Below are 19,470 nucleotides of genomic sequence, written 5' to 3' on the forward strand. Positions count from 1 at the left end.
GTCTGGGCGCGCAGGCCCTGCGTGCAGCTCCACGCAGCGCAGTGTGCATCCCAACACTGCCACCCAGCAGCCCGGCCGTGCTTTGCAGCGGGCTGGACGGGTGTTGCAGCTTGTGGAAATCCTGGGCAGGGTGGACAATATGGAGACAAAGCGGCTGAGGGGAGTGAGCATGGAGGCTCTCCTGCCAGCTCAGAGCCCACAGGAGTGTCTCTGGTCCCCTCTGGGGATGCTGCATCTCTCCAGAAGCAGACCCCTTGCTTGTGTGCAGCACTTGCAATCACAAACCAGGACTCTGCAGTGGTCTGGCTACTGGTGCTGCAGGATTTAAGCCTGCGTGGCAGTGAGCATCATGGCAGGGGCAATCAGGTGCCCCAGCACCAGTTGATCCCCGCTGGTGAAGCTGGAGGCTCAATGCCACTGATGGCGAACTCCAACCCAAATACTTGGGCTGGTTTGTCTGGTGCTGTGATTTCACTAAGTAATGGTGTAACGGCTTGTTCCATCATGGCCTGATCCAGATTGTGATACCCAGCCCAGGGACAGGGAGGCTGAGGGTGCCTCAGTTCTCCACTCCATGTGATGCTCTCGGCATCACCCCCACTGCCGCTCCCTGGGGCTGGTGGGACTGCGGAGTGGCCCAAAATGGACCCAACATGGACCCACATCAACACATGCAGGAAAACTGTACTAGTAAAGTGCAAGCTGCCCCAAAGCAGCCCCGGCCATCCCTTGGGGCTCCCTTCACCCTCAGAAACTGCACACCCCATGGCCCTGCATGCACCTTGAGTACTGCAGGACGTCACCAGAACATTTCCCAAGTCTTATCGCTGGGTGAATCATTTACCGGGGCGGGCAGGCTGCCTGCGAAAGCCTCGTAACAGCCGGTGCCAGTCGAGCTTGGCCAGGATGAGGGGGGTCTTGCTCCCCAAGTGAAGCTGTGAGTTGAGGGGTCATCACTGGTTCCTCTGCCCTGTGCATGGAACTGGTTGCAAAAGGGGAATTTAGGGGAGAGGGTGGATGGTGCATACATGGCTGAGACCGCTGCCCATCTGGGGTGGGTTTGTTTAGCCAGGATTTGGGAAAGCTCTGGAGAAAGAACCCAGCTGCAATCCTGCTGCTGGGGTGGTTGCAGGGTTGGCCGTTGCCCCTTTGCAACTTTGGCCTCCCTGTGAGTATTTTGGGGTGTTTGCCCCATGGTGCAGATGGGGATGTGACCACACCAATCGCCTCCTAGACCCTTGGTCGGGGAAAGCCTCTGAACCGCAGGGCACTGCCATGTCCCCGTGGTGAGGTGACAAGGGATGTGCAGGTGACATGACCACCCAGACCAACGGTTGGATTTCCTCCCTGGGCAATGGGAGAAAAAGCTGCTTCCTCCCTCACACCCTGGGGCATTTCCCCTGTGACATAATCCCGGGTGAATGTGTCACACGGGCCATCCCTGGCAGGGATGAGCTGAGCTGTGCCAGTGCTTGAGCGCCAGTGACTTATCGAGGGCTTGTTAAACCACCCCAGGGCAGAGCAGGAAACCAGCCCTGCTTCCTCCATGGGGAAACTGAGGCAGCGCTGGGGCTGGAGGAGGTGGTGTGGGGTGGACACGGTGCCCTGTGTCCCACTCTGGGCATGGCTGGGGAAGGATGGGCCAGCTCAAGGTTCACCGTGGGAGCCAGCGGGGCACCGGGATGGGACCAGGGTCCAGTCCCTGTGCTCTGGATGGGCTGGAGGATCTTTACATTAACGATGTGCTCTGTGATGCCTGTCCCATGGGGGACAAACAGGCTTCACCCACCAAACTCCAGGTGCTTCAAGGTGCTCCCAGGTGCATTTACACTTCTGTGCCTCTAGACTGAATTCTTTGCACAAAGTGCTATTTTGGTGCCTGACTGCACCAGGTGCCAAGCTTTCCGCTTTCTCCAGGGTGTGCATTTCCCCTCCCAGACCTCACATGGGACCACGGTACCATCTCCCCGAGTCCGGCAGCCGCCCTCGGCCAAGCCCGTTGCATGGCGGCTGGTGCGCGGTGCTTTGGGCACGGTGTTTGCCGAGGCAGAGCCGCTCCTCCCCGTCCCCCCCGCGCAGAGGGGAACGCGGGGAGGAAATTGCTGCTGACGGAGCTGCGAGCGCTGCCGGACTGGGGATGACTAAGTTTGGCAGTGCTACCTGCCGGCTGTTTTTCCTTTTATGGAGGACTTGAGCAAGCTGCTGGAGCAATTCTCCGAGAGAACCCAACGGGATCCACCCTGACCTTGGGGACAGAGATTGCTGGGTTGGGGACGAGGTGGCTGGAGAGCAGAGTGGGTGGCGAGATGCTGGGGCAGTGTGCAGCTGGTGGACCCCTCCTCCCCATCTGGATGGGGGCACCCAAGTGTTTTCACTTTCTATTTTAAGGAGCTGGATACTTGCCCCAAGCAGAGGCATGGTCCATGGTGCCAGCCGGAGCCACAGCCGCCAGCACCCTCCGTGTCACCTGCCTTTGAGGCCACTGCTCCATCCCACCCACATCCTGGTGTGGTTTTCCCACAGGCTGGGGGTCCTGTGGGTGTTGGGGTGAAGGGGAGGATGCAGGGGGGCACGTCTTTGCAGGGGGGCACGTTGCTGCATGGAGACACAGCTGCAGGGGTGGGGGCATCATCTGCACAGGGACACACTGCAAGGTGATGGCATTGCAGGGGACACATTGCTGCAAAGGGACACCCTGGGGTGGAGGGGCACCCACTCTGTACCCCGGGGCTGTTCCATGGGGCTGAGGTGGAAATGGGGCAGCCTAGCCTTGGAAAGTCCCCAGCTGGTGAGAAATGCAGAGAAAGAGAAACAAACCCAGCACCTTTCCTGCCAACAGCGGGTGGTTTGTGGGGCCAGGGCCAGGCTTTGGCTGGGCTCCCCCGGCACCCGGGGCGGCCGCCCCCGTAGCCCCCAGCCCATGCCGGGGGGCCAGGACCGGGCTCCTCTCACTGTGTCCTGCATTCTTGGCATTATTCTCCTTTTTTCTTCTCCTCCTCCTCCACCCCGGGGATGTGCTCAAACCTCTCCATTTATGGCCAAGAGGGTAGGTCAAGTGGGAGGGCAAGGGGACGCCTGGGTCCCTGGGGTGGGAAGGGGGTCCCTTGTGGGGGACAGGGACCACGGCCACCCCTGGGGGGGTCACAGAAGCGATGGTGTGTGGAAAGTTGGGGGACACCCCAGCATTGTCCCTGGGTCCCCACCATGATGCCCTGTGCCACTGGGACCCCCAGCCAGGGTGGTGGTTTGGGTCACCCCCAGCCCCCCCGCCCCAGATGCTAGAGCACCCTGAGCTGCTGCAAGTGCCTGGGAAGAGGTTTTTCCTTTTGTTCTATCATTTTCTTTTGAAGCCAAATACTGCTAGTTTTGTGGTGAGGCTGCAGCAGCCACCTCCCCCCGCAGGAAAGGCTGGATGTGTCCCCAGCCCCGGGCCACCGAGGAGTCACTGAGGCAGGGTGAGATGACTCCAAAGTGGCTCTGGATGATGAAATGTCCTGATTCATTTGAATCATTAATATTAAAAAAAGGAAAAAGATTGAAGAGGTGACTCAGGCAGTGGTACCCGGCCATTTGGTGATGACGGAGCGGCTGCTTGGGGCCAGGCTTTTGGGATGGATTTTCCCCGGGTCTATAATAACACCTTGGGGTGTTGCTGAAGGCAATGAGCTGGGGTGGGGGAAAATACCCATGGAAATGTGCTGCTGGGACAGCCCTCTTCCTCTGCCATGTGAGGCAGGGCTGGGGAGTGAGGATGCTTTAAAGGGGGGCGCATGAGAGCCCCCCCAGCACGGGGATGTACTGGGTTGTCGCTAGGATGGGGAAATACCTCAGCACCTTGTTGGGAAGGGGGAGATGGATGAGCCTTGGCTGACTCCGGGGTTTTAACCAGCCCTGCATATCCTTGGCCAACCTGTCCCTGTGGGTTGGGGGACAAAGTGGGGGGACCCCCAGGACTCAGCCCTGCACCCCACGGGGGCCCATCATCCCCTCCCCAGCTCCTGGCTGACTCAGCCGGACGGGATTCCCACAGTTTCCATCAGGTGCTGCCTGGAGTAAATGGGGAAGAGGTTTCACAAGCCCCAGTAATTAATGCTAATTACAGAGCAGCAACATGGGAATCATTTCTTCCCCAGGTGTCCTTCCAAAAATGGCTTTCTGTAGGTGTGGCACCATCCTTCACTTGTCATTAGGTGCTGCTCCGCCTCAGAGAAGGTGAAACCTTCGAAGGCTGGGACTGTGGGAACGCTGTGACGGAGGACGGTCCCCACGGACCCCGCGGGCGCCCGGCTGCGGCTGCTGGCAGCCGGGTTTGGCTCGCTCAACCCTGGGTCAAGACAACCCATGGGGAAAAAAATACCATCCAACCTCCTGAGCGACATGACTGCTCCTGGCAGCCACCAGCAGAAAAATAAAGCCATGTAGAAAGGTCTCAGTGTGTTGGGTTTTTTTTGGTTTTTGGTGGGATTTTTTGTTTGGTTGGTTGGTTTTTTTGTGTGTGTTTGTTGTTGGTTTTTTTTTTTTTTTTTAATGGCTTTGTTCTGCTGCCTGCACTGGGGGGGACAGTGATGTCCTCCCTGGACCAAAAGCTCACACCAAAAGGGACTGAGCTTCTCTCATGCTTGAAAAAGATAGGGCGAGGGGGTTTAAAAAACTTTCTCAGCTTTGTTTTAGTTCTCCTTGCTGAGCTGGTCATGCTCAAACTCCCCGTGTGTGAAATATTAGAAATAAAGCAGGGTGGAGGTGGGCTCCAGGGCCGGCTCTGGTGGGCTGGCCAAATCCTCACCTGCATTAGAAACATGCAGAGCATCCCCAGCTTGGGCCGCAGAGAACATCCCCTTCCCCTTATCTGTCTGAAGGAAAGTACATAGAGGAGACACAACTGGGCAAGGTGGAGAGGAAGGGACCACATTGTCCTCTGTGAGCAATGGCAGAAATCCTGGGCTGAACCGTCAGCGGCAGAGACGTGGGCAAAAGGTGAGGAAACCCTTCCCACGCAGACTGTGGGGTATCTGTCCTCAGAGCCTGGTTTTATGTGATTTTTTTTTTTTTTTTTTTTGCAAGACTGAGCAATGGGAGGCCACTCGGAGGTGACCCAGCGATGCAGGACAGCAGCCAACTGCTGGTGGTGGCATCAGCTTTAATGGTAAAAATCACCCACTCTGGACAGTAAAGTGCTGGACGGCTGCAGAGATCGATTGCTCTGCTTGTCTCCTACAGCCTCATTTTGCTGTTTAAAATTGGTCTTAAAATTATGGGATTTGGGTCCCTATCCAACAGGGATGCCTGTGTCATATTTAACTTAAGCCTCAGGACCTTTGTAGCAGAGGGAGATGAAAGGGCTGGTGCTTCCCTCTGTGATGAAAAGTGTATCCCAGGCTGGAAATATCTCTTTTTATTTAGGAGTGGAAAAAATTTCAAAAGACCCAGGTGAAGCTCAGAAGAGGAAATCAGATGGGATTAAATCCACCTGGAGCCAGTTTCCAGGTCTTTTACATACTTCTTCTCTAGAAGGAAATGCTCCCAGTCCAGGGGCTGTGGATGCTGAGACTCCCTGTCCCGCAGCCAGCCGGGGTAGGACCCTGTGACAAAGCGGGGCTGGCAGGCAAAGCTTCATCCCCACCGGGCCGGCAAGCTCGGAAACCGGTCCTGGCAGAGGAGAAACCCATCTCGTCTGCAGGCTGAGCAGGAGCTGCAGGGAGGTGACTGTCTGTGTGGTTTTTAAATAATCGTGACTTTGCTGAGATTAGTTCTTTTTGATGTGTGCAGACTTCTCCCTCCGACTTTCCCCTTGCAGATTTTTCCCTGGCAGCAAGGGGACTTGCTGTGTGTATCCCAACGGATGGGGCTTCTCCCACCGCTCAGTCCCTGCACCCATCTGAAGGTGGGGAGGAAAAGAGCAAACCGAGCGCTCCTGTGTGCAAGCCAATTTCCCCAAGCAGCGTTGCTTTAATGAGATGTCATAGCTAACGAGCCTGCTGGCAGAGGCGCTCATGGAGAAACGTGCTGGGAAATGGTAACGCAGCAAGTCTCGGCGCTGGGATCGCGCAGTTTTCCGGGCTCCCTGCTCCATCCCAGCTCCATGAATCCATGGGAGCAGCTGGGCGGAGGATTTCATTCTCCATCCCAGTATCAGCCAGGAGCGGCTTGGTGACAGCCCGCTGCCCGCTCACTATGAGGGTGGGATTAGACCAAACGTAAGAAATACACTCATCCAAAAAAAAAATGGGATGGCCGATAAACCAGCCAAAACAAATACTGGGAGCTCCTGACACACCGGAGTACCAGAGCAGGGTTCCTTAGGTGGGACTGGGCATTTATGGGAGGAAATTCCTGATCCCTGTGGGCTTGTCCTGCCCTGTGAAACCCCCGCCTTGCCCGCAGCCCAACAGAGAGCATCAACCCTGCGGAGGGGCTCAGGCTGCTGGCGGATCGGCAGGTCTCCTCCACGGCACCTGGACTCCAAGGGACACCTCGAAATCCCCAGGAAATGAATGAGTATCCAAACTCCATCCCAGTACACAGAGACTTTGGCAGCTCCGAGATGTTTTTGCTGCTGAGTGCAGAGTTGCTTCAGGAACAAGCACATCCCTGCAGCACTTCAGCAACTCGTGCCCTGGCATCTGCTGGATGTCAACAGGCAAACCCAACAACTGAGGGGCCCGGGGGCTCTTGTCTATCGTTGTTCCTCGAGGTGTTGCACAAGGGAGGGGAAACATGGAGACTTTTTCCTTTGCTGTGCCTGCTCCGGGAACAGAGGTGCAGGGAGATGCAAGATGATCCGGGGATGCAGGGTGACCCAGGGATGCAGGCTGATCAAGGATTCGGGATAATCCAAGGCACCCATCTCACAGGAGGGCAGCCCCCACTGCTCACATGGGGCAGAGGAGGGAGAGGAGCATTTCTAAGGTTTATTTCTGGGGAATTCAGGGTTTGTGAAGTGATGGGGGGGGCATGGCAGGCCTCAGCTGCTCTTTGGTTTCCGGTTTCCGCTGCCTCTTTCTTTGTCTGGTTACACAGACAGGGCCAGGTTTTGCCATTTATGGCTTATTTCCCCAGGCCAGCAGCTGTGCTGAGAGCTGCTTGAGTGGGGTGGTCCCTAGGTCACTCTGCGTTAATTAAAATTTGTGCCCAGAGAGGGGTGGGTGCTTGTGGATGAGGAGGGGGGACCCTCACCATCCCGACCTCCATCCTTCCCATATCTCCTTTTGCCAACATCCGCAGCAGAGGAAGAAGCCGAGGGAAGGAATCCAGGTTTGGCTGTGATGTGCCCCGTGTTGCATAGGCAGGAAAAAACCTTTCCTCATCCCCCCCGACCTCTTGCAAAACAAGAACAAGGGCTCCCAGAGAGCAAAAGGTGCCGTGGAGCCATCTCACAGCCCTGGGGAGTGGTGCAGGGACCAGGGGGCTCCAGGCTGGGCTTGTCTCCTGCAAAGTCCCTGGAGGAAAATCACCCCCTGCTTTTCTGTGTGCTGACTTGCCTTTTCCTCAGGCTGTGCAGAAAGCTGTGGAGACAGCAGGCAGCCTTCGTGTCTCAGCCTGTGTTCTGTCTGAGCACCCCTGGTGGCCCCTGTACCTGCTTGGCTTCCTCTGCTGCCCGTGGTGCTCCAGCGATGGGGGAGGCGTGGAAGCCACCTCTGCAACCCCATACGGCTCCCGCTCCGGTGCGGGGAGGGGAAAGGAGCAGGAACATGGATGTTTTAACCCCATTTATTGCTAAGTGGCTGGAGGATGGGGACACCTGGGCCAGGGCAGGCGGGGAGTCCCGAGGGCAGCGGCATTGCTCTGGTGAGTGCCACCTGCCAGCTGCAAGCCCTCGAGGTTTTAATGGGATTTAAGTGCATTTTTCAGATATTCTCAGAGATGATAACACCTCTACCACCACAGTGGAGCTAAACGCCCACCCGTGTACACGTCATCCGCATGGGACAACAGAGAGGGTGGCAAAGCAACCCTGGTGCCAGGAGGGAGCAGAGGTCTGCCGTTCTCCTCCTCAGGAGCAGGAGGGACCTGACAACTCACAAAACCACCCAAATCCCATCACGCTTTCTCTTTCTGGATCTCCATCCCATGGATCAGCCCACAGTGGGCTGAACATCAGGGTGTCTCAGGTCAGGGCTGGTGAGGAGCGGGCAGGGCAGTGACAGTCAGCCCACGGCACCCATGGCTGTTGTTTGCCTTTCTCTTGAGATCTTATCTCCCGCCAGCAGGAATGTGCAAAATGAGCCAAACAAAGCACAGGCGGAAATACTGTCTTGAGTGAGGGATGGAAACTTTGGGGGCAACGGGCTGAGAGAGTAATAAAGTGCAGTGGGGAATGGTGCCTCTGCACACAGGTTTTTTGACGATGGTTTCCTCTTGTCCCCAGTTCACGTGGAGAGTGGCCTCTATATGATAGTGGAGGAATTAGCAGTGCCTGTTATGATAGGACAAGGAGTAATGGTTTTGAACTAAAGGAGGGGAGATTCAGGGTAGACATGAGAAAGAAATTTTTTCCACTGAGGGTGGTGAGAGCCTGGCCCAGGTTTCCCAGAGAGGTGGTGGATGAACCATCCCTGGAGACACCCCAGGCCAGGCTGGACGGGGCTCTGAGCAACCTGAGCTGGGGCAGATGTCCCTGCTCATGGCAGGGGGGGCACTGGGGGAGCTGGGAAGGGCCCTTCCAACTCAGTTTGCAAGCTCACCAGCTTGCCCCTGAGTTTTCTGTGGATCTCAGCAAAAGCGGGACCAGAGGCGCTGGTTGGGAGCAGCATCACGTCGTGGAGCACACGGGCTCTCTTCTCCACCGCAGCCACCCCAGCGAGGAGCCAAGCTGGGGGGAGATGGACAGCACCCGGGTTTCATTTCTGGTGGCTTTAGTGAAAGAGCTGAGTGCTCCATCCAGGCTGAATCACCCCTGAGGGTTTATTTGAACCCAGAGGAGCATGGGGAGTGGATGAGGCATTGACAACAGCAGGTCCCACTCCTCCATCATCGACTCCCCGCCTGGGGCGAGCCGCTTGTGTCAGGGCTCGGCAGCGGCTGCACAAACAGTGCTGAGGGCCAGCTTGGGCAGGGACGGGGCTGGGATGTGTGCCTCCCCATCCCTCCTTCTAGGAACAGGCAAACCCCACCCTGCCCCGAGCATCCCTGTGCCCACAGGCGGAGGAGCTGGGTGTGGGTCTGGGACCACGGAGGGGTGGGGGGTCCCTGTCTGTGGGTGCTCAGGGCTGCCCCAGCCACAGCAGCACAGCTGTCTTGGACCCCTGTCTTCCATTTAACCATTAAGCCAATGTGATCCTTGTTGCTGGACATAAATGGGGATTACGCCTCCAAAGCAGAATTGCTGGCAGAGTCAGAAGTGCTTTAATTACCTGGCACGGGTTGGAGAGCCATCCCGACGAGGGGCAATGAGCACCCCCGCTCTCTGCTCCTCCATTTCCTACACAGAAATTAAAGTCAGCTCTCTTACCTTCCCTCTCCAAGGTGAGACAGGTCACTTTTGCCAAAGGCTTGAAGCCCCCAGATGGAAAGTGCCATTAGCCCAGCAGAGATCAAACCCAGTTTCTCAGCATGCTTGGGCAGCCCAGGATCTGTTTCATTTCCTAGAAACGGTACGAGCGGAAAACTCCATCCAGCTGCCTCCCTGCCTTTATCGTCAGCCACCAAGAAAAAATCGATTCTCAAAGTAATTAAGAAGCAGTTGAAAATACACCATATGGCTCAACATTGTGCCGTGTAGCATGTGCAGGAGCCTTTTTTCAGGCCAGGTAACCAGACCCTGGGGAGCATCCTTTGCAGGAAAGTCCCCCCCAGGGCTACATCACAGCAGAGGGGTCATTCAGTGGCATTTGGGAGGCGACGCGGGAGGGGTGAGCAGGGCGAGAGGGCTGAGACTTGCAGAGAAAGCTCAGGGAGAATCCGCTTTTTCTCTTCCCCTTCTGTTTTTAGCCAGAGGAAATACCCCCTGCAGCTGACGCCAGGCCTGGCTGGTGGGGCAGGGCTGCTCCACCGCTCTCCATCCCCACGGGGAAGCTCTCCACCGGGGAGAAGAGGCCAGCGCAGGGCTTAGGGCACCCCAAAGATGTGTGGGGCGGCTGGGAGGGCTGAGGCTGGGACCCAACCCAGTATCGCCCCGAGGATCTGACTACACCAGTGTTATCGTGCTGTGCTAGGGAATGACCTTGGGCTAAAAACAATTCAACACTTGGGCCTCACCGGCTCTTGCTGTCAAGGTCAACCGATACAACACCAGCCGCACATTGAACTGGTGGGGGAAGGGAGGGCTTTGCTCTGCTCCAGCCGAGCAACTATGGCTGCTGGGGCCGGGATGGAGCTGGGCAGAGGATGCTCAGCCCAGGGACCGGCTGTTTTCCCCACCAGCACCGCGTCTGGACACTTTTGGGGCTGCCTGCAAGGCTGGGAAGGAAGCCCTGGGCTCCCTCTGCCTGCGTGGGCTGGGGGACCCTGGGGCCAGCATCACCATCTGGAGATGTTGGTGCAGGGATCAGCCCAGGGATACGCAAGGAAGGGGCTGGGGAAGGGATGGAACACAGAGAGATGGGCTGGAAACAGCGAGGACAGGCAAGGCTGGGGAAATGTGGGGAGAAAAACCACTGCTCAGGGCTTCAACCCCCCCTGGTGCGAAGTCCTGTTGTCAGGGGCAGGCTGTAAACCAGGCACATGTCCCCTTCCACCACCTCCGCTACCCGGGTAGGGCTGTCCCCTTTCCAGCAGCCTCAGCAAAACTTGGCATGGGATGTCTATCCATGGCCTGAAGATGGAATACAGTGAATTAACAGAGTTTTCCAGCGTGATGCAATATAATGATTTACATCCATTGTGGATGGGAGAGATGCTCGATGCACTGTTAGCCCATCCATGCAAATGCAGTGGATCGGGGGAGAATGGTCCCTTGCACATGGAGGTCTGCAGAGCAGAAGCTTTCATCTCCCTCTGCAAAAGGCACCGATAAATCAGAGAGAGCTTGAGGATCAATACAAAGGAGCAGGAACCTCGGGAGAGGGATGTGTGAGAGTGGAGAGTGATGCTTAAAAGGGAGAGGAGAGTCTGTAGCTCGCTAGAGATGAGCTGGCTTCGGGGATACAACACGAGTCAGGAAAATGTCAGGGGATGTTTTGCTTCAGGCTTTACTGCTGAACGTGTCTCCATGAAGGGAAAGGTGGGGGCTGAGGTGAGGCCTCCAAATACCTCCAAAGGGGAAGATGGGCCTGGGGTTCCTGCTTAGATTTTACCTCCAGCAAATTCCCGTTTGGAGCTGATGCTGCAAGGAGTGAATTGAAAAAGAGGAAGGTGCTGGGATGGTCCCCGTGCCTGCGAAATAGGGGATGTGGCCAGCGCTTTTCCCTCTTCCCCTCGGGGAGCAGGAAGGGAGAGGAAAGGCAGCGCTCCGAAAAACCTCTGCGATTTTTGCAGGAGGGTGATCTAAAGAGACTGGGCTGGTTTCAGAAGTTTCCACCTCCTTTCTCGTTGTCACAACAGCAGGAAGGAGAGAACGAAGGCCTGAGCATATGGCAAGGGCAGTGATGGAGGAGCTGGTGCTGAAGGGGATGTGCAGAAATCCAAAAGCTGCCAGGATTATTTACCCCCCCTGATGACTGTCTCCCCAAAAGTGTGGCAGACACCATCCCTACATGGGCAAAGGGCTTCTGCTCCGTGGAAAGGGCTGGAAGAAGCAAGCGGAAAGGAGAGCTCACATGTTGTTTCAGAAATTCAAGCCCGGCCGTATCAGCCAGCGAAGGGCAGGAGGATCCTCCCCCGGATAGTTTTGTCCAGAGCTGAGCACCAAGGACAAAGAGGGAGAAATAAAGCAAAACAGGGGAACTCAGGAGCCTGCAATGTGTGTCCCAGGGTAACACGAAAGCCGGGGAGCTCTTTGCTCAGTTCCCCTTTCTCTGCTCTCGGTTCTTGCGACACCCCGGGAGCAGACGGGAGCAGAGCCCTGAGCCATGGCCAGCAGAGCCGGCTTGGTCCGTCACACCGTGCGTGGTCCGGGTGGTGAACACGGTGACTGGCTGGTGGCTTCGTTATCACAGTGTCCCCAGGCCGGGAGGAAGCGGCGGCGCCCGGCCGTGTGCTGCGGACCACATCCTGCCGTTCCCCCCGGGGCCAGACCCCACCGTCCCCCAAAGCCAGGGGACGTGGTGTCACTGCCCGCCGGATGCTGGCAGGTTGATTGCTTTCTGATTCAGTCTAATAATCAAGAGATGCTAATTGCCTGGTAGTTCTCCTCCCCGGCTAATGGGCTGGCTTGCATCCGTGACTCCCCAGCCCCGCTCCACCCGACTGGCTCACTAGGATGCAGCAGGGCTTTTGCAGGTTCCTCCTGCTGCTCTCTTCTTTGCACCCCTCTGCCGCACACTTCATCCAGCTGACCGAGCCCCCCACGAGCCATGGTGCCCTCCCCACCCAGTCCTGACCTCCCGCTGATGTTCCCCATCCCAAACCCATCACCCTGGTGCCATTGTGGGACTTTTTCTTCCTGCTGTTCCCTGCAGACCCTTAGCAGCGTGTTCATGGACCGCGCTTTACACCTGCAAGGGCCATCAGCTGTACCCATGCCTTGTGGCTCCCCTTATTTGACGTCTAATCTCCTAATTAATAATCAGCCTTTTCAAAGTGGAGCGCAAACATTAATTAATTCCCCGTGAGGTAGGTAATTAACAGCGATGACTCCCATTTTACTGCAAGGGAAGCTGTGATACAGAGATCGTGCACGATCCACCTGAAGTGGCAGGGAAAGGACCGTGCAAAGGTGGCTCTGCAGAGACCCCGGCTGTGTCCCTTTCCACCGAGACCTTCTCGTGGGGACAGCCCCGTGTGCTGGAGTACCTCTGCTCCATCACTATGGCCATCTGCAGCATGGAGGGGATGGCACGGTCCCATGGTGGCCCAGCAGGGCAGGTCCATCCGCATGGCCACCTCTGCCCTGGGGTGGCCCAGCAGAGCCCCCAGGGCTCCCGTCTCTCTACACTGTCCCCTCTGAAGCACCCATCTGGAGGCAGCCATGGTGCTGGGATTTGGGGCACCTCCACCAGCTCCTGGACAAGGTGCTTCTGGGGAAGGGGATGTCCTGTGAAAAAGGGCCGCTCCTCCTGTCCCCATCAATCCCTCGTGTCCCGTCTTCTCCCATCCTCCCCCAGGTAACTGCAAATCTCCACCTTGGGGGCTTTTGCAGGCTCCTCCTGCTGCTCTCTTCTTTGTTTGTCCCACCGCAGGCAGTGATGCTGGGGGGGTGATAACACCTGGATCCCCTGCCTTGGCCAGAACCCCCACTTTGGGGAGGGGGCCCATCCTCCACGTCTCATCCTCATCCTCACGGTGATCTCTGCAGCATCCTGCTGACAAAGAGCTCGCCCACGGGCTGCAAGACCCCAATGGCAGGGCCGTCTCCCCCAGCACACCCCCCATGGTGCCGGGCAAGGGATGTTTTATGGAGAACAGGCATTTTGAGCATTTTTTTCCGCCCCGATTTTAATTTTTTCCCCGTCATTGCTGCTTTCAAACTGCAGAGATTAGACATGCAAAGTCCCCCACACCGAAGTCTGCGTGCTTCCAACCAGTAACAGATTGCGAGTGGCTGCTGCTACTTTACTTACAGGGCTGCTTAATTAACTTGATTAATCAGCCCGCGTTCGCACAATGCTGTGGAGACGCAAAGCCCTCTTGTCACTACAGCTCCGAGGACGCTGCCCTTGCCGCTATTTCCAACCGATATTTGATCGGAACAGCCAAAGAGGGAATTGCAGAAAGGCAGCCCCGGCAGGAACAGCCACGTGTCCCGCTCCAGAAAGCTTTGGATCAAAGAGGACAGAAACAAATATTGCCCAAATCTGAGCAAATCACTGCTCCTGCCAGCCCGGGGCAATCTGGGGAGCAGGGACCGGGTCCCCTGCTTGATTCAGGTCAGAACTGGAGGAGCAATTCCTTCTCCCAGGTATCACCACCACCGTACGGACATGGCCCGGAGGTGGCCGCGACGTGCCCCGGGTGGGTTCAAGGGCCACAGGCCTGGCAGTGGGCTGGCAGCAGCCGTGTCACCGCCTGCTGACATCAGCAGTGAACTTGGCCCCGCATCCTGCCCCGGGCTGGGACCCACTGGGGGTTACTGGTGTTTGCAAAATGCCCGGGGGTGCAGGTGACAGGTCCCCCCATGCACAAGGCGACAGGCAGCATTGCAGGCAGGGACAGGCAGGAGTCCCCCCCTCCAGCGGGGTCCTGCAGCACGTTGCCCACACGGATGGTCCCTTCCCCTCCTGGGGGGCTGCGGCTGCCCGCTCAGCTCCCGTACAGCCTGGGGGTGAATGGGCCGGGTCCCCCCCCAAAGCCCCAGGGCTTTGTGTGAGGGTTGCGGGGGTTCCCCAGCAGCGGGGGGGGCTCTGCACGGGGGCGGCGCGGCCACCGCGACCCCCGGGGCGACCCAGCACGGGGGCAACAGGGCCCATTCCCCAGAGTGAAATTTAAGGTGGGGTTGCACCCATAACGCCCCTCGCACCCCCCCGATTTGCTGTACCCCCCCTCTATCTATTTTTTTTCTTCGCAGGGCGGTGGGCTCCGCCGCGCGCGCCGGGCGGGGCGGCGCGCTCGGGCGCGCGCTCGCCGGGGAGGAGAGGCGGGACGGCACGAGGCGGGGAGGCCGCAGCGGGGGCCAATCAGAGCGGCGCGCTCCGAAAGTTTCCTTTTATGGCGAGGCGGCGGCGGCGGCGGCCCCATAAAAGGCGGGGCGGGCGGCGGGCGGGAGCCGCTGCGAGCTCTGCCTGCTTCCTGTGCGCGCGCGCCCCGCTCCCGCCGCCGCCTCGCGCCGCCCGCCCCGGCTCCGACTGTGCAACTCCCCGAAGGTGAGCGGAACCTGGGGAGCGGGGGGGATACGTTGTTAAATCGTCGATGTTATTAATGTTTTGTTAATTAGGCTTATTAGAAGGTGGCGTGCAGGCTGCTGGAGCGCTTTTTGTTTGCTTAGGGGGGTGGTGGGGGAGCCCGGCCAGCCGTGCGCTGCAGTATTTTTGAAAGGTGTAGAAAAAGAAAGCGCTTTAATAATGATCCCTTTAAAATGAGGATTTGGGGGTGCTGCTTGCGGGGGGGGGGGAATCCTCCCCCTGCTGCCTGTGGGGCTAATCCGCCTCCTAAGAGGATTGCTGGCAGCCGTGCGTGGGGCCGGGGGGAGCTCGGCTCGGCTTTGTGTCCCGGGGGGCGGGCAATGGGGCGCGGGGCTTTGTCTGCTCCGCGCTTCCTCCTTCCCCCAGGCGCCGGTGTGGGGGGGTTCGGGGGCCCCGCGGCGCAGCTGGGCCTGGGGGCGTTGTCCCCCGATGGGAAGGGGCACAGTTCCTTTCGCCCGGGCACATGCAAGCAGCCCCGGTGGCTTTTTCTTGCAGAGCAAGGGGGGCGGCATCCCCTGCGGAGGGCGAGGTTGTTGCATCGGAACAAAAGCTGCATGCCCGGGGTGGGTGGGTGGGGGAGCAGCCCCCGTGTGCGCGGGCAGCGACTACACTTCCCAGGCTGCCCCGTGCGGGGCTGGCACATGTGCCGGCAGCTGCCGCCGCTCCCCCAACCCGCGCTTTGCCAGCAGATTAAACCGGCGCTGTCGGAGGCGCCGGAGCCGAGCTTGGGGCGGGCAGCAATTGCATAAAACCCTGGTATTAATCCCACCCGTGCTGCCGCCGGTGGATGGGGCACGCTTGGCTAGCGAGCTGGGCGAGGCGGCTACTGCTGCGAGGGTGCAGGAGGCGGCTCCGGTGCCCGGGGCCAGCACCGTGTGTGACCTGGGGGCGCTGGGGCGTGGCCGCCAGGCGCGGCGCGCTCCAGCCATTGCCTTTTATGGTAATAAAGCGAGAGGGCGCGGGGACTTCTTCCTTTGTCCCAAACCCGCGCGGCGCCCCAGCCCGGGCGGCCTCGCACCCTCTAGCGGGCGGCGGGCGAAGCGGAGCGGAGCGGCGGCGGCAGGAAGGAAATGGGTGGGGAAGGGCCCCGGCGGCACCGCCGCTGCTCGGCAGCTGCTGTGTGATGGGCGATGCTCACGTCCGCTTCTCTGTCCTCCTCTCCCGCAGCCAGCCATGGATGATGATATTGCTGCGCTCGTTGTTGACAATGGTTCCGGTATGTGCAAGGCCGGTTTCGCCGGGGACGATGCCCCCCGTGCTGTCTTCCCGTCCATCGTGGGTCGCCCCAGACATCAGGTAGGTGGCTGATCTCGGACAGAAGAGAGGAGTTGTCAGTGGAAATGGTTCCCCTGGAGGCACTGAGTTTCGAGAAGCCCTTTTATTTGGCTTTATAACACAAGAGGCTTCTGCACGGCAACAAAACTGATGGGGGATGCAGCCTCCTGCAGAGTGTCTGGCCAGTGTGTGTTGGAGCAGTTGGCTGAATGCCTTTCTTGATAAAGTGTGGCAGTAATTGGAGACCCAGCTTGGGGAAAATCAGGTTATCTGTCCCATGGGGCTTGCCCTTCAGCTGTACTTACTGTTTATTCTTTGTTCTGCAGGGTGTGATGGTTGGTATGGGCCAGAAGGACAGCTATGTCGGTGATGAAGCCCAGAGCAAAAGAGGTATCCTGACCCTGAAGTACCCTATTGAACACGGTATTGTCACCAACTGGGATGACATGGAGAAGATCTGGCACCACACTTTCTACAATGAGCTGAGAGTAGCCCCTGAGGAGCACCCTGTGCTGCTCACAGAGGCTCCCCTGAACCCCAAAGCCAACAGAGAGAAGATGACACAGGTGTGTAAAAACTCTGGAGCTTGAAGCTACAGCAGATGTTGCTGCAGGCCAGCTCTCCTTTTCCATGTTGTCTTCTCTCCTCCTTCACCACTCTTCTCCCATTTTGCCGTCTTCACAGGGTTTTCCTTTCCTGACCTGAGTCTCCTCTTTACTGGACCTTGACAGGTTTTGTTTGCTCTTCTAAGCTGGCTTTCTCTTGAGACTGAACTAGCAACTTGTCTAACTACTGTTTCTGACTAGGCACACTAATCCATTTACCAGCCTTGAGTGACTGTACTGTAGTTTAATTGGCATTTGTTTTGTTCCTTGCTGTGACATGTGGATGGGGGTGGGGTGGTGGTGGTGTCCCTGCTCAGGCTCTGACCTGGCAGGTGTGGGTGGAGACCAAGCAAGATAAGCATGGACTTTGATGGGGAGTGGGGAGAAGTTCCTTATCTAGGGACAGAAGTAAAACCACACTTGCATGGACTTGGTGTAGGCCTCTAGCAAGAACCCTGGTTTCTTCTGTTGACTCAACCCCATTATTTTCTCTCCCTAGATCATGTTTGAGACCTTCAACACCCCAGCCATGTATGTAGCCATCCAGGCTGTGTTGTCCCTGTATGCCTCTGGTCGTACCACTGGTATTGTGATGGACTCTGGTGATGGTGTTACCCACACTGTGCCCATCTATGAAGGCTACGCCCTCCCCCATGCCATCCTTCGTCTGGATCTGGCTGGCCGTGACCTGACGGACTACCTCATGAAGATCCTGACAGAGAGAGGCTACAGCTTCACCACCACAGCTGAGAGAGAAATTGTGCGTGACATCAAGGAGAAGCTGTGCTATGTCGCCCTGGATTTTGAGCAGGAGATGGCTACAGCTGCCTCTAGCTCTTCTCTGGAGAAGAGCTATGAACTCCCTGATGGCCAGGTCATCACCATTGGCAATGAGAGGTTCAGGTGCCCTGAGGCCCTCTTCCAGCCATCCTTCTTGGGTAAGTCCAACTCTGTTAGAATATCCTGTGCCCCTCAATGTCTGTAGAGGGTGAGTCAGAGACCACGGCAGCCAGTCACAGTATTATTACTGGTCCACGCCAAAGTGTGTCTTGTCCCACTAGTTAGTGTCATTTTCCACACAGCCTAAAGCTGTGTGTTTGAGGGACTTGGGACAGTAGAACATGATGTTGAGGCTGTCAGAGCTGTGGCTTTGTAGTGCCCCACTGAAGGGGCTCCTGGTCTCTTAGTTGCCCATAGTAGCTCCTCAGGCTTCCTTGGAGCCTTTGACTTGAGACTCCTTCTTTCTCACAGGTATGGAATCTGTTGGTATCCATGAAACTACCTTCAACTCCATCATGAAGTGTGATGTGGATATCCGTAAGGACCTGTATGCCAACACAGTGCTGTCTGGTGGTACCACAATGTACCCTGGCATTGCTGACAGGATGCAGAAGGAGATCACAGCCCTGGCACCCAGCACAATGAAAATCAAGGTGAGATGGAGTTGGGGGAGTTCTCAGCACTCCTGTTTGTGCTGAAATGCAGTGTGTGGAGGGGGGGTAAGCTGAACTCCTGCTAGAGAAGATAATAACCATATAGTTGTGTCTGCAGCCTTAATGGCCTTGCTGTGGCTGAGATGGCATCCACTCAACCATATGAATAATGGGATTAGCCTAAATACTGTCTGCAGGGGGGGAGGTGGGGGTGTGAGGCTGTGTCTTAAGCCACTTTGGACATAATGGTATCTTGGCCAAGGCCAGATAAGAGAATTGGGCAGCTCTGTCTTGCGGGGCCACGTGTGGGCAGCGAGTGTAGTGTGACGTTGCATCTGACTGATTCTTCTTCCCTGCAGATCATTGCCCCGCCTGAGCGCAAGTACTCTGTCTGGATCGGAGGCTCCATCCTGGCCTCCCTGTCCACCTTCCAGCAGATGTGGATCAGCAAGCAGGAGTATGATGAATCCGGACCCTCCATTGTCCACCGCAAATGCTTCTAAACCGGACTGTTAACCAACACCCACACCCTTGTGATGAAATGAAACCCATAAATTGCGCATAAAACAAGACGAGATTGGCATGGCTTTATTTGTTTTGTTTCTTTCTTTTTTTGGCGCTTGACTCAGGATTAAAAAACTGGAATGGTGAAGGTGTCAGCAGCAGTCTTAAAATGAAACATGTTGGAGCGAACGCCCCCAAAGTTCTACAATGCATCTGAGGACTTTGATTGTACATTTGTTTCTTTTTTTAATAGTCATTCCAAATATTGTTATAACGCATTGTTACAGGAAGTTACTTGCCTCTGTGAAGGCAGCAGCCCAGCTCGGAAGAAGCCAATGCCAGTTACTGGTGTTAGGTTGTGATTGCTTGTCTGTAAATTATGTAACCCAACAAGTGTCTTTTTGTATCTTTCCGCCTTAAAAACAAAACACACTTGATCCTTTTTCTCTTCAATTTGTCAAGCAAGCAGCGGGCTGTGTTCCCCAGTGATAGATGTGAATGAAGGCTTTACAGTCCCCCGCAAGGTCTAGGAGGAGCGGTGCCAGTATGTGGGGGAGGGAGGGGCTACCTGTACACTGACTTAAGACCAGTTCAAATAAAAGTGCACACCATAGAGGCTTGACTGGTGTTGGTTGGTCATTTTCTTCTGTGTCACTTCTTTGACAGTTAACTACATGCCCTGATCTAGCCTTTCCAGGCTCTGCAGGTCCTTTATCTGACTGGGAGTGGATGCTGGTGTGCAGGCTGGATGGTTTGTGGTGATAGAGCGGGGAAGAGCTG

General features: G+C 56.9%; 1 protein-coding gene across 2 annotated transcripts; it reads left to right on the forward strand.

Moving 5' to 3' along the window:
- Positions 1-14,739: 14,739 nt before the first annotated feature.
- Positions 14,740-19,312, forward strand: ACTB (actin beta). Of its 2 annotated transcripts, XM_065644457.1 has the most exons (6): positions 14,740-14,834; positions 16,041-16,169; positions 16,475-16,714; positions 17,253-17,691; positions 18,005-18,186; positions 18,546-19,312. In XM_065644457.1, exons 2-6 carry the CDS (start codon positions 16,047-16,049, stop codon positions 18,687-18,689), a joined length of 1,128 nt encoding a protein of 375 aa, XP_065500529.1. In that variant the 5' UTR covers positions 14,740-14,834; positions 16,041-16,046; the 3' UTR covers positions 18,690-19,312. The 2 variants fall into 2 exon arrangements, with proteins under 2 accessions (XP_065500529.1, XP_065500530.1); XM_065644458.1 differs by lacking the exons at positions 14,740-14,834; positions 16,041-16,169 and adding an exon at positions 16,833-16,879 and having other exon boundaries at positions 16,674-16,714.
- The last annotated feature ends 158 nt before the right edge of the window (positions 19,313-19,470 follow it).

Source organism: Caloenas nicobarica, chromosome 14, assembly GCF_036013445.1.
Source record: "Caloenas nicobarica isolate bCalNic1 chromosome 14, bCalNic1.hap1, whole genome shotgun sequence".
NCBI classification, from domain to species: domain Eukaryota; kingdom Metazoa; phylum Chordata; class Aves; order Columbiformes; family Columbidae; genus Caloenas; species Caloenas nicobarica.

Coding starts and splice junctions, on each gene's coding strand:
- ACTB (XM_065644457.1), top strand. CDS start 16,047: ATGGATGATGATATTGCTGCGCTCGTTGTTGACAATGGTTCCGGTATG. Junction 17,692..18,004: donor CTTCCAGCCATCCTTCTTGG/GTAAGTCCAACT, acceptor TCTTTCTCACAG/GTATGGAATCTGTTGGTATC. Junction 18,187..18,545: donor CCAGCACAATGAAAATCAAG/GTGAGATGGAGT, acceptor TCTTCCCTGCAG/ATCATTGCCCCGCCTGAGCG.